This window comes from Salmo salar, chromosome ssa01 (genome assembly GCF_905237065.1).
Source record: "Salmo salar chromosome ssa01, Ssal_v3.1, whole genome shotgun sequence".
Taxonomy (NCBI): domain Eukaryota; kingdom Metazoa; phylum Chordata; class Actinopteri; order Salmoniformes; family Salmonidae; genus Salmo; species Salmo salar.
The window spans coordinates 58,754,408-58,779,649 of NC_059442.1; the positions used below are offsets into that span (position 1 = coordinate 58,754,408).

At 42.8% G+C, this 25,242-nt stretch overlaps 1 protein-coding gene across 22 annotated transcripts in view; it reads right to left on the bottom strand.

The window, feature by feature from the left end:
• Positions 1 to 25,242, bottom strand: part of LOC106606370 (collagen alpha-1(XIII) chain) — a 120,816-nt gene that overhangs the window by 41,493 nt on the left and 54,081 nt on the right. For 18 of the 22 annotated variants that reach the window (XM_014202527.2, XM_014202580.2, XM_045720577.1 and 15 more), the window contains exons 3-13: positions 20,481 to 20,488; positions 16,864 to 16,890; positions 14,028 to 14,063; positions 12,358 to 12,384; positions 7,492 to 7,542; positions 5,131 to 5,166; positions 4,469 to 4,495; positions 4,162 to 4,188; positions 1,793 to 1,819; positions 1,619 to 1,645; positions 1,501 to 1,527 (exon numbers count right to left, since the gene is read on the bottom strand). In XM_014202527.2, the coding sequence (XP_014058002.2) occupies positions 1,501 to 1,527; positions 1,619 to 1,645; positions 1,793 to 1,819; positions 4,162 to 4,188; positions 4,469 to 4,495; positions 5,131 to 5,166; positions 7,492 to 7,542; positions 12,358 to 12,384; positions 14,028 to 14,063; positions 16,864 to 16,890; positions 20,481 to 20,488 (320 nt within the window). The remainder of the gene's footprint in view (positions 1 to 1,500; positions 1,528 to 1,618; positions 1,646 to 1,792; positions 1,820 to 4,161; positions 4,189 to 4,468; positions 4,496 to 5,130; positions 5,167 to 7,491; positions 7,543 to 12,357; positions 12,385 to 14,027; positions 14,064 to 16,863; positions 16,891 to 20,480; positions 20,489 to 25,242) is intronic. The other 4 variants (XM_045720573.1, XM_045720581.1, XM_014202558.2 and 1 more) reach the window with 3 other exon arrangements.

The window sequence follows — 25,242 nt, forward strand, 5'->3', positions numbered from 1 at the left end:
ATTGATTAAATACATTTTTTTGTGAAAACAGGTTAAGATTTTTTTGCAAATGTATTAAAACAAACTAAACAGAAATACCTTAATTAGTTAAGTATTCAGACCCTTTGCTATGAGACTCGAAATTGAGCTCAAGCGCATCCTGTTTCCATTGATCATCCTTGAGATTGTTCTACAACTTGGTTGGAGTACACCTATGGTAAATTAAATTGATTGGACATGATTTGGAAAGGCACACACCTGTCCATATAAGGTCCCACAGTTGACAGTGCATGTCAGAGCAAAAACCAAGCCATGAGGTCAAAGGAATTGTCTGTAGAGCTCCGAGACAGGATTGTGTCGAGGCACAGATCTGGGGAAGGGTACCAAAACATTTCTGCAGCATTGAAGATCCCCAAGAACACAGTGGGTTCCATCATGAGCAATCGAAGGAAAAGGGCCTTGGTCAGGGAGGTGACCAAGAACCCAATGGTCACTTTGACAGAGCTCCAGAGTTCCTCTGTGGAGATAGGAGAACCTTCCAGAAGGACAACCATCTCTGCAGCACTCCACCAATCAGGCCTTTATGGTAGAGTGACCAAACGGAAGCCACTCCTCTATAAAAGGAACATGACAGCCTGCTTGGAGATTTCCAAAAGGCATCTAAATGACTCTGACCATGAGAAACAAGATTCTCTGGTCAGATGAAACCAAGATTGAACTCTTTGGCCTGAATGCCAAGCGTCATATCTGGAGGAAACATGGCACCTTCCCCACGGTGAAGCATGGTGGTGTTCGAATCATGCTGTGGGGATATTTTTCAGCGCCAGAGACTGAGAGACTAGTCAGGATCGAGGGAAAGTACAGAGAGATCCTTGATAAAAACCTGCTCCAGAGCACTCAGGACCTCAGAGTGGGGTGAAGGTTCATCTTCCAACAGGACAACGACCTGTCTCTGAATGTCTTTGAGTGGCCCAGCCAGAGCCCGGACTTGAACCCGATCAAACATCTCTGGAGAGACCTGAAAATAACTGTGCAGCAACGCTCCCCATCCAACCTGACATAGCTTGAGAGGATCTGCAGAAAAGAATGGGAGAAACTCCCCAAATACAGGTGTGCCAAGCTTGTAGCGTCATACCCAAGAACACTCGAGGCTGTAATCCCTACCAAAGGTACTTCAACAAAGTACTGAGTAAAGGGCCTGAATACTTATGTAAATGTTTTGTCTATTTTTGTAAAAAAAAAAGAAAATGTGCAAACGTTTCTAAAAACCTGTGTTTGCTTTGTCATTATAGGGTATTGTGTGTAGATTGATGAGGGGGGGAAAAACGATTTAATCAATTTTAGAATAAGGCTGTAACGTAACAAAATGTGGAATAAGTCAAGAGGTCTGAATACTTTCCCGAATGCACTGTATAAAACACAGGACAATCATGTTTTTGACTGCACTGGGCCTTTAACATGAATCAATATGACCCTGATGTTGCTGTAGTAACACAGAGATACAGTTAATGACTCACTTACCCTGTGAGTGTAGTCTCCACATACGCCCTAGAGAGAGAGAGAGATGGATCGTGAGTTAGATTGATTTCGTAATTAAGACTTTTATGTTGCGTTACAGTGGATTATACCACAAACTCACCTTTTCCCCTTTCAGACCAGGTTCACCCTAGTAAGTAAAAAAAAAAAAGGGCCGAAGAAGGAGAAAGGATATGAGTGAAGAGAACAGATCGTCGTGAAGAGAGACAGACACATTAATCAACTAATGTCAAATAACAGAAAAGCTGTCAAAACCTGAAAATAAAAAATAACTTACTGCAACTCCTTTAGGACCACGTTGACCCTAAAAAGCAATAAACAGTACCGGTATATCAATCTATGATCAAGAGATTAAAACCATGTAAAAACACCATGTCAGCAAACTATCATTTGCGTTTTATAAATGCAACTTTAATTATTTTACTGCACATGCATTAAAATACATTTTAAGAGGATCAATGGAAACGATAAAAACAAACCTGAGGAGAATTCAACTAAAGTTCAGATGCAAGCAATAGGCAAACCAACCAAAGGACTGTACCAATCACAGCTCTGCTCTGTTTGACTACACATCAAGGCCTGGGGAGAGCTGTCTAACATCTGTCAGTGGTACACAGTTGGACACATCAAGCACACTCCATGACTGTGACCCTGGTGCATAGGAGTTCCATAAAGGCATTGTGGAGACTGGAAAGATTTCATCTGTGCATTTAACAGACTGGCCTTCACTACCCTTTAAAATTCTGATTGACAGCTGTAGAAAAAAAGGAAGGAGGAAGAAAAGCACTGCTGAGGTACACACTAGTAGATCTTGGTAGACAGAAAGTGAGCTTTGGTAAAAGGGGTATTGGTCATCAAAAAGAAATGAGGACCTAGGCACTCTTGATATAGTTCATTAAAATGCCTTTATTTGTATGGCATGTTCAACGGAAACAAAGTTTAAAAACAGTTGTTGGGGGAAGAGGAGTGGGAGGAGAGGAAAAGGGTCTCATTAAATGAACATTAATCAACATCGAAAATTATCCACCCCACTTGGCCCCGGACAGGCATGTCCTTTGTATTGCCCGAGCTGCCTCTCTGGGTGTCAGCTTCTGTAGGAAGGCAGCGCTCCAAACACGCTCCGAGCGAGAGGCTGGCGACGTGAATATCCCCTAATAAAATAAGTCCTTAAAATCCAACAAAGAGTAACGGCTTTCTAACGGAGACACAAAGACCTCGAAAATCGGCAGCTGGCCTGATAAAAGTCAGACCTGGAGTACTAGATAAAGAAACAGCTTCCAGGGGTACCACAACCATCGTCCAAGAAGAATATAGTCTTTAGTGAATGTGTCTTTATTGCCAATGAAAAAAGGAGGCGAGGCTTCAGAAAAGAGAGGAAAGTTATCAATAAAAGAGGGATTCAAGGTCCTAGACGAGATCTGTCCAGCGGTCACGGGGCTGGAGGTGAAGGGGTACAGGACGTTCAACAGTCATTGTGTCATATTCAGAAGCCTCACAGGGAGCTCCACCAGATTCATTAGGGCCTATAAAGGTGTCAGAGTTATGGGGGAAATTGAAGTCTCAATCCCCTGGCACCACAGTGGAAGCCAAAATAAGTCATTTATGGGTGATTCTTTTGGAGAGGAGGTTTTTATGGTTTGCCTTTTATGGTTTGCCATTTATCCATTCTTGCTTTCTATGGTCTGTCTGTTTTATTCATTGTTCTTTTATACTGTTTATTTAGAGGTGTATTTCAGTGTATTCTTGGAAACCTCCACTGAATTGGACTCTCAAAAGAATTTGAATCACCATATGCAAACGGACAAGTCAAACTATTGTTTGCCTTTGCTCCCCTGTGTTTTATCTCAGTCAGTTTTACCTCGAGTCTGATTGAGAACCTGAGAGTGGATTCCAACTCCCATTTGAAGACCACATGAATTGAAATACGGACAGACATTCTGCCTGTCACTAAAACACAGCCCACTGCTGTCAATCAATCAATCAATCAATCAAACGTATTTATAAAGCCCTTTTTACATCAGCCGATGTCACAAAGAGTTATACAGAAACCCAGCCTAAAACCCCAAACAGCAAGCAATGCAGATGTAGAAGCACGGTGGCTAGGAAAAACTCCATATAAAGGTAGGAACCTAGGAAGAAACCTGGAGAGGAACCAGGCTCTGAGGGGTGGCCAGTCCTCTTCTGGCTGTGCTGGGTGGAGATTATAACAGAACATGGCAAAGATGTTCAAACGTTCATAGATGACCAGCAGGGTCAGATAATAATAATGACAGTGGTTGTAGAGGGTGGAACAGGTCAGCACCTCAGGAGTAAATGTCATTTGGCTTTTCATAGCCGATCATTCATGTGTTCTAGCGCATTAATATCCAAATAAATCAGGCCACAACAGTGTTTTCCCAATTCATTTTGTGGCTTCACTCAGGGCACAAGGTAAACAACTTGCTAAGATGGTCACATGGATAACAAATGGTGCATAAGAAGAATTTACCGACCTGCACGTTTATGGTGATCACATTTTGTAGGGCATTCAAAACACATAAAGAGTGTGAGTTTACGTCCTTTGCAAATACAGGAGTGCAGACAGCAATAGGCCTACGCTGTTTACATGAACTACAAAACTGTGTGCAAAATGACAACACCACTTACCAAGTCTCCTTTCAAGCCGTTCTGTCCCTGTGTGAGCATAAAAGAGTGAATGCATGTGGTAAAATAATCAAAGCAAGCCTCTACTTGAGTATCTTGGCAAAATGTTTAAGAAATATCAATAACACTATTACCTCCTTCCTATAATAACAATAATGATACTAATAGAGATTTTACTACAATAATGACCCTAATCATTATTAACTTAATTATCCCCATCATCATCATCATAAGGTGGTGAATTCTGGGCTTTTAAAGTACTTCAATTACTCAATTATTCAACATTTGTCAGGAATGGGGCGAAACTCACGGGCTTGCCGTCCAACCCAATCGGACCCTAGGATAAAAAGAGAGGGGAAGACATTTAAACACAGGTTAATAGCAGCTAATATAGCTGCACAGACCACAGCAATGATATGAAACTCCTTATGAAGGGGAAGAAAGGTATTCTAAGGTCAAGGAAATTGAGGATATAGTGCATGTTTTGTGTTCTGCAGGTGTAAGTGGCGCGGTGAGTCTAGCCGGTCACAAAGAGCCATTTACATTTCTGAAGGGACTTTAAGGGAAATTATAGTGACTTAAGATGCAGCAAACTTGACACACACTTCAAAACGGCCATGTTAAAACATAAAGGGCCAGCTTTGCTATTGGACAAGGCTCTATTCCCGATGAGGAGGCATAAAGGAGACAGTAGACTGGCTATAGACTTGAATAAAACAAGACCAATGATCAAGGCACTTATGCACTTAACCAGCCATGTAATCTCGGTTAGCCAGAAGTAAACTCTCGTGTAATTTGGTCAACTGCGTGATTGTGCAGAATCTGCCCACGGGAGATTTCCAGCCAGGAAACATCTAACCTTCTGACATTTGGGAGCTCCAACTATGTAATAAAGCTCCACTTGTAAAATAGTACCCTAACATTATAACACCGTTAATACAGACTTTAATTGGGGAAGCTGCAAAGTCTTACCGGGAAGCCTGGGAAGCCTCTTGTTCCTGGCTGTCCCTACAGAGAGTCAGAAATAGATGTCGAGTTAAAAGTTTTTTTCTGCTGAAAGATTTACATGAAACTCTGGTGAAAGAGGGTCAGTGTGAGAGGGTACCGTTTTTCTCTTCCACAGCAGTACATTTGGGCAGAGCTATAACAGTACTTGACAGAGGGAGTGATACCACAGACTACGGGGAGAGCCTTCTGTGTGGGTTGCGGAGGGAAAACCAACTGACTCTCAAAACAGGAGGGAATAAGAGGGCGAAACACAACACTGGAAAGAGTTTTAGAGGGATGAAAGAAACAAAGGTTGGCGCTTTCCGATCTAATAAAGATTGACTGCGAAAGAGAAAAAGTCAAACAAGCCGAATGAGTAAAAGTCAATAATGATTAGGGAAAATGCTTGGATGAAAACATTCTGCACTGGGTGTTAGATATGCTACCCGGCCTGTGGGACCAGAGGAGGCCATTCAATATCCCAGGGAAAAAGACAGGGAGGGCCGTAAAGACAAAATTAGGGAGAGGTGAACGTTCCTAATGAAATGTCTGGGACCGAAGTAGTTATTGGGGGCTATGCATGTTTTCCCTCCCAAAGGGATTGTCTGTTTCGGAAAGAGAGCAAAAGGATATTGCTTGTACATGCCTTGCACACGAGCCTTACAGAGGATCTGGAACACTGAGAATGCAGTGTGATCAAATACAATTCACAATATGGGAACCTTTTCTCTTGCTGTGCTTCTGTGCTTGAACTTGCAAAAAGTATTGACCTGTATGTATGGTCAACTGACTCAGTCGTTGGTTTATCAAGAGTAACCTATCACATTTAGTTTTATTTATTCATACTAGTAGGGCTAATTCTGCATGTGGACAACATATCTTAACATACGTCTACAGTATGATTCAATATGACCATTGTGTATAACTATTAACATAGAGAACTAATCTGATATAACCATATTTCCATGTTTCCCTATGGTCAGGTTGCAGTAGGACAACTACAATAGAAGAACTACGCTCATCTATAAAATGACAGTGTGGAGAACAGGGACAGATAAGAAGGGACACCTTACAGCGGCAGGTAGGAACCCTGGCAGTTAGAGCATTGGGCCAGTAACCAAAACAGAGCTGGTTTGAATCCCGGAGCCCACAAGGTCAAAAATGTGCCAATGTGCCCTTGAGCAAGGCACTTGCTCTAGGGGTGCTGGACAATAGTGATCCTGGCCATGACTCACTCCCTGCAGGTGCCTCAGAGGGAGTAGGGATATGCAAGAAACACATTTCCATTACACCCTTGTGGTTAACGGGACGAATATAAGCACCTCCTCGAATAACCGTTATCTTGCTGTCATTTCTGCTCTTTTCTCTCCACCAAAACAATTTCCTCACCCTTTCCTGAGGTCAAGAGAGAGCCTCTTGTGTCGACCTCACCTGCTGTGGGAAACCCCCTTTTAAGTGCCCCTGCTTTTCTGCTTCTCTGTGTACTCCTTCACTCTCCTGCTGGGCTTTACATCCGCAGTAGCCTGATGTTCATTATAAATGCCTTATTACCGGCCAGGGGAGTGGGAACACAGGTAGTGTATGTAACTAATCGTCAATTGGGAAAACAGATGTCTACTCCTCATGAGCAGCCAGTCTATTGGCTCCACAACAAGGTACTCTTAACCTTGCTGTCCAAAAACCAGGGCGGAAACAAGAAAACCTCAAATTAAAACATGTCCAATTCTTCACAGCATAATCAGGATATTGTACAACTGAGGTGCAACGCAGTACCTCTATTGTCTGTCTACTGATAAAAAAGAAGAAAAACAGGGGGAAGAAAGCTGTTGAAGCAGGATGCAGTCTTATTTCACCTACAATAGGTCCCATTGGGTTCTGATGTCTGGGATACAGGATAAGAGGTATAGGAATGTCTTCACTTCGCATCCTGATGAAATACGGAATGATCCAGATTACAGGCAAATCAAAGCTATGGCCTCCTCAGACAATGCCAAAGTACTCCCACACAAACTGTAATTATCGGTCTTCAGTCTCCATTAGCTCTGTGGTGGACTAGCTCAGCAACTTGGTCTGGAAAGTCCTGACAGGCAGACATGTAGAATCTCTGACATTTCTGCTATGTGGTCATGAGTCTGGGGTTCACAAGATATCTTCTTTTATAACTGCTGTTGACAAATTCATGACATTACAATCATGCCAGGCTTATTCAGAGTGGCAGGCCATGAGTCATTGAACTGAAGACGTATGACTTAGTAAGGAGAATTGAAAAGGAGAATTGAAAGCAGCAGTTAACAGTACAGGTAATGCACAGGTTTATTAGGTGTAAGACGAGGTGAAGACACTTACAGGAGGTCCTCGTGGCCCAATGATAGACAGGCCTGGCTCCCCTGGCGCTCCCTATAGACAGATAAACAGAATGTGAGAAGACGCACCAACAGTGGAACAAAATAATGGAATAATACCTCTCTCCTAGTCCTAGCCAGCTAACCAGATGTTCTGCTTAGTAATTCTGTATAATATGTATTGTACATGAATAAAATGGTAAATGAGGGAAATTATTTCAAAAATAGCCACCAACATCTGTAACACATACAGTTAGTCTAGTTCCTACACACGCACACCTAGTCTTTCCCACGTTTCAGGCGAAGAGGCTTTAGAAACTATTTCTATACATTTTCAGCAAAGTCAAAAGTTCAAATTTCAGAAGCATACTTTAAACCGTCGACAGCAGTGCTCGCTCAGAAGGTCAGCAGCACTGCTGTACAAACACAAGAACACTCACTGGGCTCCTCTGGCACAAAGTGGGTGATTTGCACAGTGTCAGCGCCGTCCATACAGACCTACGGACCCTCGCAGCACAATCCCAGAAACTACTCGGGCCAGACAGGGCCGGCTCGGGTTTCCAGCACTTTCCCTAATTAGCTTTCGCCCCAGAAACCCTATCACTGGGACATCTTTGATGGCCCGACCATCCATCACAAATGCAGGTGATTTTAATGTTTCTCAAAAAATGCCTACTTTGGGACGGGAAGTATTTGTTTCACACTCTGGTTAGGTGCTGTCGCCTTGCAGCGCTACTGGAGAAGATGGATTGATGGTGCCTGTGCCTCACAGTGGCCAAAAGGTGAGAAAAATGGTCTTCGAATCTACTATAGTTCAGGGGTTTACAGTTCCTCCCATGGTACAGAGATCCAACAGACTGGACAAGTGAAGATCTACAGATGCCCTTCTAGATTACTGGTGTTGGAAAGGGTCAATCTCAAGAGGCCGAAAATCATGACTAAGACCAGAAACCACTCAAAACAAACACACACATTTACAACCCAGGACTATGAAACACCAAGAATAGAGAGAGCCTTTTGAGATTTCATTTCCTACAATATTAAATCTTCTCGTACCCATGAAGTCAGCAGCAAGTGTTCTTTGGGTGAATGCTTCTCTCTGCTTAACCAATTCATCATGGTTTTCCTTTTCTCTGGTCTTCTGCCAGTCACTTGCCCGATACATTACGGCCCACCCACAAACCCGCATAACTCATTTGTTTTAAGGTTCCCCTTGCGTTGGCTCTCTGTCTTTGTTCTGGAGAGGATGTTTTCATATTTAATGAGGATTTGCAGTCAAGCCTCCCTGTCTAACCCCTGTGTTTCTTCATCCTCTCTCCTGGCAGCCAGAGCTAACCACACATGGGGATACAGGCCGCAATATTACACTCCTAAAACAATTGGTGCAGAGAAATATGAGCTAAGCTATTGGATTGTTTTGGACCCAGATCTGTTGAGAGCACCCAAAGCCAGTGCCGTTGTCTGGTTCTACATTTACAGTCTTGGTTACTATTTCTGTTTCCTCACAAGTCCACCCATAACTCCTGAGGTTCTCCGCCGGCAGGCAGACTGGCTGAGACATATTGAAGTTGTTTGGCTAGCTTGCTACTCTCTACAGTATGACAGTGAAGAATGCAGCGCATGTTTCTCCTCTAGCTGCACATTCAGCTCTGCCCATCCCATATCACCTCAGGTTTGATGAAAGTGAATCCAAAAAGCTGTTGCTTCTGGCTTTGATTGGAACAAAAGAGAGGGCAGATCTGATTGCTTTTGCAACTGTGGCCATTTAGTGGACTGGAAAAGTCTGCTATAAATTACTATAGGCCATCTGAGGGAATGAACACATATTGAGAACTTTGAGGTGGAAATAAGATTTCATGGTGATGAAATGCACCACCACCAACGCAGATTGGTCATCAGTGTATATAATTTCAAGTAGGGTTCTGAAACCTACATCTTAGTGGAATCTTCTTAGTGTATCTGGAGTATACCATGATCTCAACAAATGTCTCTCAAATTTCTAGAGGGAGCCTTAAAGCTGTAATATGTAACTTTTTGGGCAACCCAACCAAATTCACATAGAAATTGTGTTATAGATCTGTCATTCGCATTGAAAGCAAGTCTAAGAAGCGGTAGATCTGTTCTATATGCGCTTCTATGCTTCTCATTCCTTCGTTTTTGCATCTTTTACCTTCAGTTTTGTAGACCAGCTTTAAAAATAGTTGAAAATACAGTATTTTGGGTTATGGAAAATATATTTCACAGCGGTATAGATGGAACAATGATTCTCTACAATATACTTGCTTGTTTTGTCACATAAAATGAAATGAGGCGAACTATTAGAATTTTAGCAACCAGCAAATAGTGGGGGTTTAATGTGGGTGTCTTGTGTGTGTTCGCACGTGGCAAGCGTTTGTAAATTCACTCTGCCAAAAAAATACACAGTTATAGTCACTCCCCTTGTAGATAACTTGAAACAGTCCAACCAGGTCTTGAAGTTGCTTAGGCTAATTAGTGCTAACCAATTTCTTTCGCCAATTAGCTTCAGCTGGGCTGGTGTGCGACCGTGGCAAAGTTGGTTTGACATTGGATAGCCTATCTCTGGGGCTAGTTAGGGACCGTCAATAAATTACACAATGTAAATGGAACAATATTTGCATGTTGCACATCTTTTAGTTGTCTCATTAACAGTGGCGACCCGTCATTCAGGGCAGGTGGGGCACCTGTTCAATTAAAACCAATATATATATTGTGGCAGTCCAGGGGGTTTGGTTAAGACTTTTACACAGATCAGACACGGACAGAATTGTATTAACTCGGTTTCAAGGGTGTTTATTTAAATAATAAACAAAGAGAAAAGAATAGCCAAGTGCCCATCCAAGAAGGCTCAAGGTCATTGGCCACAGATATAATGACGTCAAATCACGTTATATCTACCGTTGCTTTGATTGGACTGACAACAACATCATACTTTCAAAATCTTAGCTAGAAAGCTAGACAAGCAGTCATCATCATGAATCAAGACGCATCGGTGCTCATTGGCCATTGGACATAAATATTACACAACAATTTGGAAATTGCAAATTTAACAATGAGTGGTATAGAACGAATCATTGGCTAACTACAAGCGTTGCAAAGCAATCGCTAGCCTGCTATTCAGTGGAGTGGGTGTGTGGTCTAAGTCTGGGTTTAAGGGTCTCCTTTCCAAGCTTAAAAGGATAAACATTCAACACCATGGGCCAGAAAAGGTTGAATACATTGGCCATGCTGTCAATCCGGCATGACTTCTGCCCCGTTCAAAACAACTGTAAACTCGGAACTGGGAAATGTCAGACTTCAGTGAGTTCAAGACAACTGGGAACTCTGAATAAAAGGAGCTGGGAACTGGGATTTTTTTTTTTTTAACGGTCATCCAACTCGGAATTCCAAGTCGGGAATTCGGCCCTTTTTCTAGAGCTCCGACCTGAAGACCACTGATGTAATGATTCAACCTTGTTTTTTTCCCTGAGTTCCCAGTTGTCTTGAAAGCACCATAAATCTAGAGAATGCCAGACTTTGATGACAAAGTTTGATGACCACCATGCAACCTTCCTGTTCAAGTGACCACAGCCCAACAAGGTGAGTCCAAAAATGTATACTGTAGCTAAGAAAGTAATACTAATTGTATGTTGTGTAGTAAGCTGTTAGTAGCCCATGTGCCTCACCCTAATAATTTGGTCCCTTTCCCCCTCATAACTTAGACTACTGTTCTGACTTGGTGGTGCACATGTAGCCTATAGCTTGTTTTAGAGAAATGTAATCATCGAATATTGTAAAAAAGAATTGAAATTAAGGATTGCCTCTTATCTGCTCCTCGGTGCCTTATGCCATAATTTGTACATCTCAATTATCAGTAGAACCCACATTTGTTTAAGCAATTCAGCCATATCAGCTATGTTTTTTTTAAAAGGCAGTGAATGAATCTGAATGAACTGTTTCGCTGCCAGACAAGGTTCCGCTGATAGCCAGGTGTAGCAGTGGTAAGGATTCACTACATGGTTCTGAAAAGAAAGCTCTGCTGTTGGGACAGCTTTTATGTAGGCCCTAACAGTTGTAGGCCCTAACAGTTTGTGGGCACCGTTTGTCACCGTTATAGTGCAATTAATTTAGTGTTGTGCAGTGGCTTTGCTGGCATGCATCCCACAATTTTGCTAAATCGCCACTGCTCATTAAATGCTTTCAATATTTCTATATTGTAAATTTGGAGCTATTGACATTTAAAAATATTTTCTCATGTACATTGTGTAATTTACTGATAGTCCCTAACTAGCCCCGTAGGGTTATAGAATGTCAAACCAAATTGACCATGGGCATTATGGGCACATCTAGCTGGGCACATCTAGGCAAGATTTAAATAAACCCAACCCAAGGAAAACTGTTCCATAACCTTCTTTTCCCCCCCATCACCTCGCAAATCTCTGTTTGGGACGATAATTACTTTATGACCAAAATGATGCTATTTATAGTCAATTTTGACACTAGAATAAATGTTTCTGACTCATATCGATGCCAGATAAACAACTTCTCATTTTGAAAATGACCTTTCAGGGGCAATCACTCTTTAAACAAGAACTCTGAGACTCTTATGTAACAATTATTTGCTACTCTGTTTCATTGCGTGTAAAAACACAGGTAATCCAACCAGGGTGGGAAATGGTTTTCAGAATGTGACCCTAACGCCTGGGGCCCTTGAAATAAATCAACTATTACCTCCATACACTACTGTACAATGAACAAGTGTGTGCTTCTAACCACCACCATCACCACTAAGCCTGCTGAAGCCTCTCTCCCTGCCTTCTCTCCTGCAGGCTTTGGTGTTTGGCTGTTCCTACTGACGTCCCTATACACTTACCTTCTCCCCTGCGTATCCTTTTATCCCCTGGTCAGTCACAGCAGACACAGTCGCATGCAAAGTGTGAAGGAGGAGAGAGACAGAGAGGGAGAGGAACCGGGGTTAGACAGGCACAGAGAGACACGGGGCATGCATCAGCCTCAGAAGTGGTCAAGGGGAGGGGAGGGGAGGGGAAGGGAGGTGTGGGGAGAGGAGGCTGGGCTTGGCTGGGCTAAAGTCTAGGGCCACGGGGAGCTGTCTAATGTCGAGACGTACTTTTCTCACAGAAGTAGTAGTGACTGAAGGAAAGGGAGAGGCAGTGAGCTGGGAGCGTGGGATAAGCCAGAAAAAAAAGGACTTCCTTTGAGGAGGTGCTTGAGGACCACATAGTAGCTTAAGTCCTCTACACTGTGTGAAATATTGAGTGCTCTGCATGGGCTTCACAGCTGGAGCGATGCTGCAGAAAGCCCCACGTTGGAGTGTTTTTAAAGCCAGAATTTTCAGGCCACAAACAGGAGTCGTATTTGTGAAAAATCCCCTCCGCTACGACGACTCAGCAAAACAGGGAGAGACGAGGTACTCTTAGCCATATGTTGCGGTTTAAGATTGCCTTGAAATAAACTAAAATAAACAAATCTAAGTAAATGAGAAAACAAAAAGTCTGCACGCAAAATCGGGGAGAGCCTTCACTTGTCAATGCAAACTGTTTTCCTCATCTTTAAAATAAAAAAATGTGTGCATGTCTCTTGGCAATTCCGCATACCAAAAACGACAAAAACCTCAAAATAAAGTTCACACACGGAATAATAAAAACATGTGAATATGTATCAAGCCAAAAAACGTAACAAATATGAAATATATGGGGAAGCTGTGTTTCTAATACAAAAAAAATAGATACAAAAATGATTGGCTTTTATAGCAACGTCATTATGTTCTAATAAATTAATGAATAAATTGAAAGCTACAAGTTTGAGAGCGAGTGGGATGGGGATGGGGAGTAATGGAATATTGGATGATGCATTACACAACAATAGAGCATTTTCTGATCTGTGACTTTTGAGATATTTGAGTATGACATTTCAGTGATTTGGCATGTTTGTACGCAGCTAACAAGATCAGCTCCATTAACATGATACAATGCTTGTTAAATGACTTTCTAAGCAGTCATAAGCATGACGTGACGCTTTAAATGCAGGCCATGTCCACACACTATAAGTGCAAATATTAGGTGATATGAGCGGTTATGAATGGCATGACCGCATAAAAGAGCCTTGTTTGTGAAGTTGAATTTTCAGCATTATGCAAACATGTCAAGTTACAGTACAACTACACATCTTTAGCTATGTCAAAATATACCCAACCCAATCCTCATATGTCTTGATACTCTGTGATACGTCAGTTTTAATAATTGATGAATGGGCACCAAAGGTTGCAATCTGCAATGGGCAATTTTAAACTTTATAATAATTACATATGCATATACAAAACAACATATTAATTAATAAAGAATGTCAGAAATTTCTGAAAATTTCAGAAAAACCTTTTATCTGGTTATAGCCTGACCTTTGGTGCCCTTTCTCTTCAGACTTTTCTTTAAAAGTTTAAAGACAGTACTCAAGTTCCCTCTATTTGGTCAATGTCCCTTTGACTGTTTCTACACATTACTTGTTGCACATTTTCATGTCACTCACCATTCTTCCAGGAATTCCCATTGTTCCTTTGTCACCCTAATAAGCAACGCAAAGTCAAGAGGAAAGGGGTAAACAATGATGATATCTTCTAGAACTACTACAATCATAGCCAACATGTTAACTTTGCCAACCTTGAGCTAGCTTTCATCCTATCATGCCATCAAAATGTTACATTATGCTCTTCTCAGCAAATACAGATTATGTATGTGTTTAAATTGATGGCAGACAGTCAGGCTTTAGAGGTCAACTTTGGTAAAGTTAAGCAACTGTATAGCTTTGTAACTATTCACCAACATTCAGGTAGGTTGAGCTATTTTGATGCAGTCATGCTGAAAACTGTAGGTTCCCCTCATGGTTAGCTACAGGATGCCAGACAGTGAAATAAGTCAGTTCGGCAGTGAACCAACGGTGGTCAGAAAACAAGCCTCATCAGAGATGATTTGACACAAATGGTTCATAAAGGTAAACATTATGTCAGAACTCACTAATATACTGTGTAACTTTCCCTCAATCACTTAAACATCAGATGCTTGTCAGAGATGAGGTTCGCCAGCTGACCAGCTTGGGGCCAGCCGCATAAGTCGTTACAACGCACAGCGACACAACACGTGCTGGATCCCTGAATCCATGAAAGATGTTGGGTGGAGAGGCCTGGGTTGGACTTCCACTCTCTCTCCACCCCCCTCAATATAGTATGGACCTAAGTACTAACCTAACATGGGTGGTCATCAATATAAAGCTGACTATCTTTTAGCGAGTCCCACAGGTGATGGCTATTTTTAAGAAAATAAACAAAAATAGTTGCCCAATAAAAAAAATAAAAAAAGATTGTTAATAAAACAAACCGCTTCCACTACGTAGAATGGCAGCTATTTCAAATCTCGCTGTGATTAAAAACAATGACCCCCATGCTGGAACATCATTATCAGGTCTCTAGAGATTTGCTGGCTTAAGGCAGGGCTCTATATGCCCTCTCCAAGGTTCTGATTCAAGACAAGCCCTTGCAATATCATACCTGCTCAACATTCCCCTATATTCAGTATTATGCCTTTATAAGGAGCAGAATGAGCAAATTCCTATGGTCACTTAATGCAGCTTTCGCTAAAAACTGTTGATTCCCGAACATCACATGAACAGCTGGCTCTCTAACCTTTATCCCGCGCAGAGCCAAGTCTGTTATTGTGCAAGGCAGCATTCCGAGAGATCTCAGACAGAAATCTGATCACTCCCCACTCTATTCCCCACTGTGTTTTCCTTCTATTGTTAAAGTCTGTTGCCCGAAAAAAGACAAGAGTTTAGGCGACCACTTCCACCCACCCCCTGTCCCCTCTGACTCCCTCTCAGCCTGGGATTTAGAGTTGCTGGGTTGCTGGGACTGCGGCAGTCTCAAATTCACTGGTCCCTGACCACACTGCTGACCCCCCCCCCACTGAACAAACATGCAGGCATGCACGCACTTACGCACACACACACACACACCCCTGCAGGAGGATTTACAAGTGTATTAACAGGAGTAATGAGACTCAGCTGGACTATAGGCTCGAGCCCAGCACACTCTCACTCCACGGACCGGCTCCACTCACCACCGCTAGCACGGCTGCTGCTTCAGTATACACACACTCAGACCAGCGGATTACTTTAGATGAGGCATGACTGAAGGAGGATGTACAGGGCTTAAAAGTATTATGATAGTCAACACTCATCTTAAGAGTTTGTGGCGTAATGTGATAATTACGCAACGGTTGTCATTGTAGAATAATGAATCAATGGGAATGAGTTAGTGGAAGCTGCATGGAGATATTGTGAAATTAATATATAGCAGGCTTGAAGTACAAAGTAGAAAATAGTGAAGTGTTAGCGTGACAGGACCGTATAGAGTTCCAACATCACGCGAGGCGGTTTTGCTCTTTTGTTCAAAACTCACATCTGATATACCACACTCTATGGAAAAAGGGGAGGCATTACTGATTTATATGCAGACAAGTTCCCCCTCCAAAACCACATCCTTTCCAAGAAGAGAAGAGAGCACTTGTGATAAAATGTCCAGTTCTTTGACAGTGTCATCAATCAAAAATCCTGGAAGGCATCATGTCCGTACTTTGACAAAACCTGTCGGCTAATCTCCCTTGAAAAACTCACCCTGTGAGCCTTCTCTTCCACTTCAAACTGTTTTATGGGCCTGTTTCACCAGTGAGCCTGACAGGACTGAGGGGGGTTCACAGGTTAGAACAGGCAGCTGGGGTCAAAGGTCAGCTCTAAGATGGCCTCCTGTTGCCATTCTATGCTGGAGACCATGTGGATTTGACTGGTTGGGAGTTAGTCATGTTAGAGCTGGGTAACCAGGAAGCTGACAGGGACACAGTAAAGCAAAGCGCTAGGCAAAAGAGGGCCTGAGGTGATAACAAAACTACTGCACTTGTGTCTGGGATGCTAGGTGGAGGTCTCTCATTCTTATAAAATTGGGTTCCTAATGGACTCTTTCATGAAAAGGGTCTTAACCTTTTCAATGCAAATGATATGTCCAATCTAAATGTAGTAGTAAAGACTGCTGTACATCTTATTGAATGGCTGCACCGTTTGAGTGTATAAAGTATGCATATAATGCACTCAGTCTCTCTGTTAAGGAGATATCTCTGAGGTATCTTAGCTGAGAAGCTGTCATAATCACATTTTCACTCATTGGTTGATTGTCCAACTATGCATTTTTTTCCCCCCAATGATCATTCGTTGATTAGGAAAAATTGTTCGTGGTACAAAAACAACTTCTCAGTAGAGAGATCAGAGAGATCGCAAAACACACAGACCAACAGACAGACAGAAGTTAAAAGACAGTTACCGGAAAGCCTGATCGTCCGGGCGGACCCTGAAAAGGGGTGAGAGAAATGGGTACAACATAAAAAGTGAACGTGACATTATTACAAAAAGAGTTCACATCACACTGAGCCAGGCCAGAATAAAATGGGTTTTTTTGAGCATTTTCTACAGTATTATTTCATTATTGAACTTTCTCAATGCAGAGTATTTGGATTGTATCCAATACTGTATGTTAAAAAGTCGTTTTCTGTGCTCATTGTATTTTGTCAGGTTCAGTTATAACAGGCAGACACAAAAGAAAACAAAGGCCGCATTCCACAACAAAAGAAAAAACAAATAAAACATTACATCATTTCATTTGGTTTGATAGACCTCATTGACATGAAAGAGACGATAGCATGCTTCTTTAAGTCGAGGATCAATCATATGCCACAGCTGTTTGTTATTAATTATCTGTAGTATACGGTAGATTCTCATCAACATTAAAGAACATCAAATGACATCCATTTGTTTCAATCAATATGTAAATACATGCAAAGATAGGTCTTGTGAGAAGGCATGCCATGGATTCATCTACATAAAGCTCTTTATGCAGCTGGTGGCTAACTAAGTTGAACGAAAAAACTTATTTCGGCTTAGGGCCTTTCACAAACCAACAAAGCCATGAGGATGTCCGATACTGTGTTCAATATTGCCATGTTCAAGGAGAAAGGAACATTTCCTCCAACACTGAGTGTTTTGTTTGCGGTGAGCTAAGGGAACAGAAATCAACGGCTCTTTTATCCGTGCTGTATCAGCGGTAATGACTGGTTAAACGGGAAGAGGAACCCTTGACATTTCCAAAAGTCACTGGCCAATGTTTGTCCACAGAGGAGTATGTTATCTCTATGGAGGAGTTATATGGCTTACAGACTGACATTTTGACACTAATCTTCCCTGAAAAGCAAACAAGAGTAATGGTTATGTCCGCTTCCTATACTGAGCGCGTGGGCGACTATTTGCCGGGAAGTCATTAATCTTGCATCAACAGTCCATCAACAATCCTAAAGGGAAGAGATGTTAACACACTCCCCATCTCATATCATAATTCTATTTGATCTACTTAAGTGAAGCTAGATTTTATAGATGTTTAAGCTCAGGGGAGTGAATCAAGCGGCGCTGTTAGGAAGCCTAATGATCAACGCTTCTGTGGAGCACCTTGCATGGCCCTGGAGGTCTGGGGCAGCGCTGAGGTGAGGTGCAAGGCCAGGTGCTGAGTGAGAACATACTGCACATGGGTGCCTGACTGCTTGCCTGCCTGCTACAGGGCCTCTGGGGGCTGTCTGCAGGGGTCAGGGGCCCTACCTCCGGAAGGAACCCCTCATTGGAATTACGCCAGACACATGTGGCTCCCATTTGGGCCGAGTGCTGGTGGACGAATGAGAGGTCCCCCCTTGGGGTTTCCGTGGCCCCTGGGGCCCGCCTGTACCTTTAGTAGAAAGGGTGGAGGTGTGGTAGAGTGGTTTGGTTTACTGTACATCTGAGCTGATTGTAATCGAACCAAAAGGCAGACAAAAAGGCCACAAAAAGGGGAGACCAAATTCTTTTCTGGAAAACAGGTCTGTTAGCAATTCGTTTTCAACAATATGTCCTTCTCAGACAAATGTACACTTATAACGGTCAACCGTGTGTGTTGAGCAACGCTGAATCTGATCATAAGAACGGTGGAGGGATGGAGAGCTCTTATGCTGTTCAGTTTCATTTCAGTCTGAAGGAGTTTCCCATCAACGCTGATTGTTTTAGAGTGTGTTAAATGCACGAGGCCAAGCGCCTGTGATATGACCTATGATGAATGATGGAGTATTATATTTTTAAAAGGACCAAAGCCCTCAGTTTCGGGGGGGAACAGGAAAGCACCAATTTCATGTCATTTTACAGTTGCAATCACATGGAGTAATTGCGTTAGCGTAACATCCCAATGTAAATAGAGGCTAAGAGTATTTATACAGATCGTCTGGACCAGCGTGTTAAGAAAAGCTGAGGCGATTCATCAAACACAGGAGGAAGCGCCATATTGCTCCCTCTTACTACTGAAAACAAACACTAGCGTTTAGTCACAGTGAGCGAGATTCTCAATTAATCCTTGACCTGGATGAAGAAAATGTGTTGGTGATTTATTTATGTCTTAAAATACCCTTTTCATATATAAGCAGTGATTTAAAACGTAACTTGATCAATTACTTCCAGTGCTATTCCTTATGTGAAAGTTCACTTGCAGTTTCATGGAGACCTGTGTGGTAGCGCTATTGTGTCTCTACTGTATAGCTGAGTGCTTCTAGTATGAATAGCTAACGCATTTCAAGTGGAGAGGTATTACACCCCAGTACATAATGGCACTTAACTTCCAAAAGGATTCCAACCACAAATCAAAGCGCCACTAAATAATTTGGAAAGTTTCCTTCCTTTGTTGACGTAATGAAAGCATAAGTGACAGAAATACCTGTCCTGTGAAACGTATTTTCATCATAAGAAATAGCTATCAACTTCATCCTCATGTAATAGCTAACAATTTCATAATTAAGTCATTACTTTTGACTTGACTGGAAATCAGCCATTAACTTTTCATCAAGTGTGCAAAGCAGCCGCCCAGGTGTGAGTGTTTTTCCGGGAAACCCACAGAGTCCACTCCTCCCAGGCCTGCCTTTCTGTCTCTGGCTATCCCTGGCCCTGGTCTGGCTATCCATCCCTGCTTGGCTGCTGCTGACCAATCAATCACTGTCATGGCCCAAAGCTGGGCATCGACCTTCCTCCCCCTCTCAACACCAGGACGCAGCTGTCGCAGCTACGCCCAATTTTAGCCCCATTCCCCAAGATGTTCCATACATCCTGCCCTCCCACAGGACCTGGGCTAAGACCAGCAGGTAAGCCGAGAGATGCTAGGCTAACGCTGACATGGCGAAGGGTCCCTGAGTATTGGCAGGATACGAGGGAGACAGGGAAGACGTGCTCTCAGACATCCGAAAGCTTCTTAGTTGTCAAATAGAGACAAGATGGAGGAGTTTGGGAGTGGAAAACAAGCCTGGTCTCCTGACTTAGCAAGTACTTTTAAACACTCCTCAGTGGTCCTATGATTGATATTTTCCAAGGAGTTGACTTTAAGTTGAAGGCATAATAACATTCACACCCCTGTGTAAATGTACTATTCATAATGTCAAGACCACTTGATATTTCACTGAGCTGCACCACTAAAATGCTTAGCAGCTGATAGCAGTTGTAATTATTGTGCTGTAGTTCTAAATGGAGACTCACTTAAAATGTATATTTGAATAAGGATAACTGACTAACTGACGAATATCCCCCATTTTTCCACCCCCACAAACAACGCAAGTAAGAGCGACTATAATGACCACGTTTAACTAATTGCCTTGATATGTCTTCAAAACCATCATGTCACCACTCTTTACAAGGTCTCTGCAAACACACCACACAGCAACACCAAAAGGGTGCATCCAGGCAAGATTGGGTGCTATCAAACAGAGATATCACTGTACGTTTAAGGACTTACATATACCCATTGCACACAAAAAACACTCCCAAACACAAAAACACAGTCACTTTACCACTCTCTGCATGGTCACACAAGGTATCAGCTCTACTTACAGGAGGTCCTGCAAAAGAGAGAGAGAGAGAGAAAGATTTAATTAGTCATCCAGTATAGAAAAACATTGATCAGGTCATGACAGAAATTGAGTTAGGACATGGAAAGTTTTTCAAGTGTTCTTTAGTTCAGTTTACGGTGGTGGTCTGCTTTGGATTTGTTCTGTACCGGTACAATGCGTCACCTCGACAACCTTCCTGCCTTTGAGTTATAGAACAGTAAAAATCATGACCCAAAACATCTCTGTTTAGTTAGGAGAAGAGGTTTTTTCACCACTTCCATCTACAAAGAACAAATCACAAAGGTGCATGTCTCAGCCAGCTCCGTGAAAGTATAGAAGACTTTATTAGTCCAGTGATAAGGGGACTTCTTCCAAATCATCATGACCCACCCCACTGGGCAAACACTGGTTGAATCAACATTGTTTCCACATCATTTCAATGAAATTACACTGAACCAACGTGGAATAGACGTTGAATTGACGTCTGTGCCCAGCGGGACAGCTTCTGCCTCACTCATGCTCTTTGTCTTTGTCCCTAACCACCTTCAGAGACACAGACGGGACTACTGGGCCCGTATTCGCAAAGCGTCTCGGAGTGGGAGTGCTGATCTAGGATCAGTCCGTAAAAATCTGGTTTATTATGATCTAAAAGGTCAAACTGATCCTAGATCAGCACTCTTGAGGCAACTTGTGGATAAGCTGAGCATATAGGCAGGTCATATTTTTTGTGCGTCACATCAAGAAATTTGGTGCATAAAAGTATTCATTTTGGGAGCCGGACTCTCCCTCAGCCCTCCCATGAGACAGTCCTTCCTGGCCTTGAGACGTTTCCCCTCCTTGGTAGTGTTGGAAATAGTCTGCCTAGCAATTTCTGGATTGATGAGAACAGGGATGGAGAGAGGGAAACTTGGGCCAAGGAGATGCCAGATGACACTACACCGCCTGTAGCATGAGACTGAGCCCAACGCCAAACCGGCGTCGCTCCTCAAGAGCTTCCTCCACACCCAGCTGAGATTAATGCACTACTTATTGCATTTACTTTTTCCATTGTGGAGAGAGACATCCACACAGACGTGACATTACGGGCAGTTTTCCAGGACCCAGATGAAGTCTTCTCCTGGAACAAGAAGCACTTTCAATGGAGTATCTCTTCTCAGCATGCTTACTCTGAATCCTGGGAACTGGTTCTTTAAAAATGATTCCCCGAATTAACATTTTATTTCACTCCTACGTTGGACTCCATGAGCTGTATTACAAATCACAATACCAGAAGTGATGAAATACTAATGGAATCAATGCTTTCTATAAGTAGAACAACTGATCGTTGAAGTTCTATAAAGAACGACCCTGACGGGTTACATAAAACTTTAAAACTCTCATCAGAAACACAAGGTTGGTACAGAGGCAATACTCCAGCAGTAGTCAAAGCGTAGGAGCAGGTATATTTCTTACATTATGACCACGTCTTCCTCTGACCTTTTAGAGGGATCATCAGAAAGACCTCAGTCACCAGACAGAATCAATTACTGCAAAATCAAGACCGGGTCAAACAAGGTAGGGTCACACATGGTGGCATCACATCAATCACAGAACAGTGAGGAAAATTACTGATGACAAATCACTTCCCTTAACGTCACATCAAATCACCAGCATTAGCTTCTCAATGGCTTATTTTGTCTGGTCCTAGTTTAGGACTCTATGAGCTAAAAAGACGGCTGTCAGGTCAATTTGTTCAGGGGGGAATGTTCCCATTAACAATCAAGCCAAGCAGTGGAACTGGAGAAAGAAAATTGGATCATACAGGTTTTCCAGACGGTTTGCATTAAAAACAATGTGAAAAATGGGAATGGAAGTAAGCACATGATGTTTTCTCTGTTAAATGGTCTGTAGCTGGACAAGTAGTCTGCTCAGTGAGGAGGAGTAAAAAAACCTGTGGGCTCAGGACACCTAGAACCCCATGGAGCCACACCGTAATGAAGGAGGACAGAGTCTGAAGGTCACTCTTAATACATACTTATTATACTGCAAGAAGCTGTCATAGACATTAGAGAAACAGCCCTGAAAGGAATTACTCTCTAAAATGACAGAGGGAGACTGTCAGGCCACTCCTACAGACCTGCGATCATTCTGACATGAGCAATAACATCCAGGAAAAACACATGATGCAATCAGGGGTGACAAAACCTTCCCTTTGAGGGTTGCATTATTTTTCCTTTTCTGTTTTTCTAGCAATTTCTAGCATTTTCCTAAGCTTCTGCTTACTGGGAAGGTGCTATTTTGAACTCGACCCTATAGTAAAGACTATAGTACAAGCAAATGTCAAACCTGAGTGGGTCAAACCCACAGGAGATGTCTGGTTCCAACCAGAATGGGCGGTGAATGTGTTCCTTTCAGATACGTTTTACTTTCACTTCATCACAATATACAGAATCAAAACACTAAACTTAATTTAAAAAAACCCCCACTAGACTAAATTCTGGAGAAAAAAAACACTAAACTCAATTCCTAAAAAAACACACAAGTCAATTCCTAAAAAAACACACCCACACACATATTAAATTGCTTTCTCAAATAAGGTTATTGTCAGAGTTGCCATATAACAGGAGATGACTGATTCCATTGAACGTATTATGTTTATGATGTTTCTTCACCTGTTCCATTACAGGCCTACAGTCTAATGCAGAATGGAGGGCAGGTACAGTACAGCAAACCTACCTGGATCCCCATTGTGACCTCTCTTTCCCCTCGACCCAGGAGGCCCTGGTTGAAAAACAACCACCAGTTAGTTGCACTCCACACCCACTTCAGCAATATCCCTTTACCCAGGCTGGGCCTACTTGTACCAAGCCAACATCTTCACATACTGCAAAGTCATTCTAGATCTGTGCTGACTGTGTATTTGCAGCTCTGAATGTCCTGGAAAGGGATATTGGCAGCTTATGAAACTAGAAACTAGAGAAACTGTGCTGAGCTATGTGTGGAAGTGCTGGCCAGCCTTCAATATGCAGCCCAAAAATTTATAATTCAATAAAAAAAAGAAACTAAGCATTGGGTTGCAAAGCTCATGTACAGCGCTAAGAGACGGGGCGCTCGCCAAAACACGCCCACCCAGCACAGGCTGAGTCACTGATGGGCGGAGCAAACATTTTGGGGTGCTCCAATAATTCTTGTGGGGGTGAGCAGCTCCAGAAGCGAAAGCCTAAACCCCTTGCACGTAAGCATGGGGAAGCAAGCATGGACTCAGATTCCAGCAGCATTCTGGGCTCACCATCACATCCTGTTGGCTAGGCCAGCAGGCCGCTCTGGGACATCTATAGACAACCTTGGTCCAAAGGCACGTTGGGAGGCATGGCGTTGCAAAAATAGCTCATGTGATGGCGCCCACAGGACTCCAGTTGTACAATGCAAGGGCCATGAAGCCAAAGCTTTACACTCTACGGGGCAAAGGCGACACACTCAACACGTATACAGACACACATAAAAGAGGTAGTTGTTTTGATGCATTTATATCGAGCATGCCAAACGCCGAGCTCCTCCTCAGTCGGACAAAATGCTGTCCAAGTACCACTGACACCTGTTGTCCTTCTTATGTAAGGACCTGAGCTGGTGACAGTCGGAAATTGAGGTCTAATGTTGCATGCTATACATGCAAACTCTTGGGCGTATCCCCTTCCCTCACCACTGATAATAATTCAAAGGGCAAGCATCTACCCAACACTGAGCTTAAGTTTGAGCGATAGTTAGTCAAAAGTATGTGGAACATCTCGTTACAAAATCATGGCATTAATAGGGAGTTGGTCCCTCCTTTGCTGCTATAACAGCCTCCCCTCTTCGGGGAAGGCTTTCCACCGGTCTTGACATTTCTGTGTGGATGTAACGCCCTGGCCATAGAGAGGGGTTTTTTGTTCTTTATTTTGGTCAGGCCAGGGTGTTACATTGGGTGGGTGTTCTATGTTCCTTTTTCTATGTTTTTGTATTTCTTTGTTTTGGGCCGTGTGTGGCTCCCAATCAGGCACAGCTGAGGTTCGTTGTTGCTGATTGGGAGTCACACATAAGGAGCATGTTTTTCCTTTGGGTTTTGTGGGTAATTGTTTCTGTTGAGTGTTTTGCACCTGACAGGACTGTTTGGCTGTCAGTTTTCTTGTTTTTGTATAGTGTTCACGTTGTTCAATTAAAATCATGATGAACACTAACTCCGCTGCGCCTCGGTCTACTCTCTCTCCCAACAGCCGTTACAATGGACGTCAGTTTGTGCACAGGGGCATTGTCATGCTGAAACTGGAATGGGCCTTCCCCAAACTGTTGCCACAAAGTTGGAAGCACAGAATCGTCAATAATGTAATTCTATGCTGTAACGTTAAGATTGCCAATGAATGTAACTAAGGGGCCTAGCCCGAACCATGAAAAACAGCCCCAAACCATTATTCCTTCTCCACCAAACATTACAGTGGCACTATGCATTCGGTCTGGTAGCGTACTCCTGGCATCCACCAAACAAAGATTTGTCCGTCGGACTTCCAAATGGTGAAGCATGATTCATCACTCCAGAGAACATGTTTCCACTGCTCCAGAGTCCAATGGCAGCGAGCTTTACACCATGCTTGGATTGCGCACGGTGATCTTATGCTTGTGCGTGGCTGCTCGGCCACGGAAACCCATTTCATGAAGCTACCGACGAACAGTTATTGTGCTGACATTGCTTCCAGAGGCAGTTTGGAACTCGGTAGTGAGTACTGCAACCGAGGACAGACAATTGTTTTTCC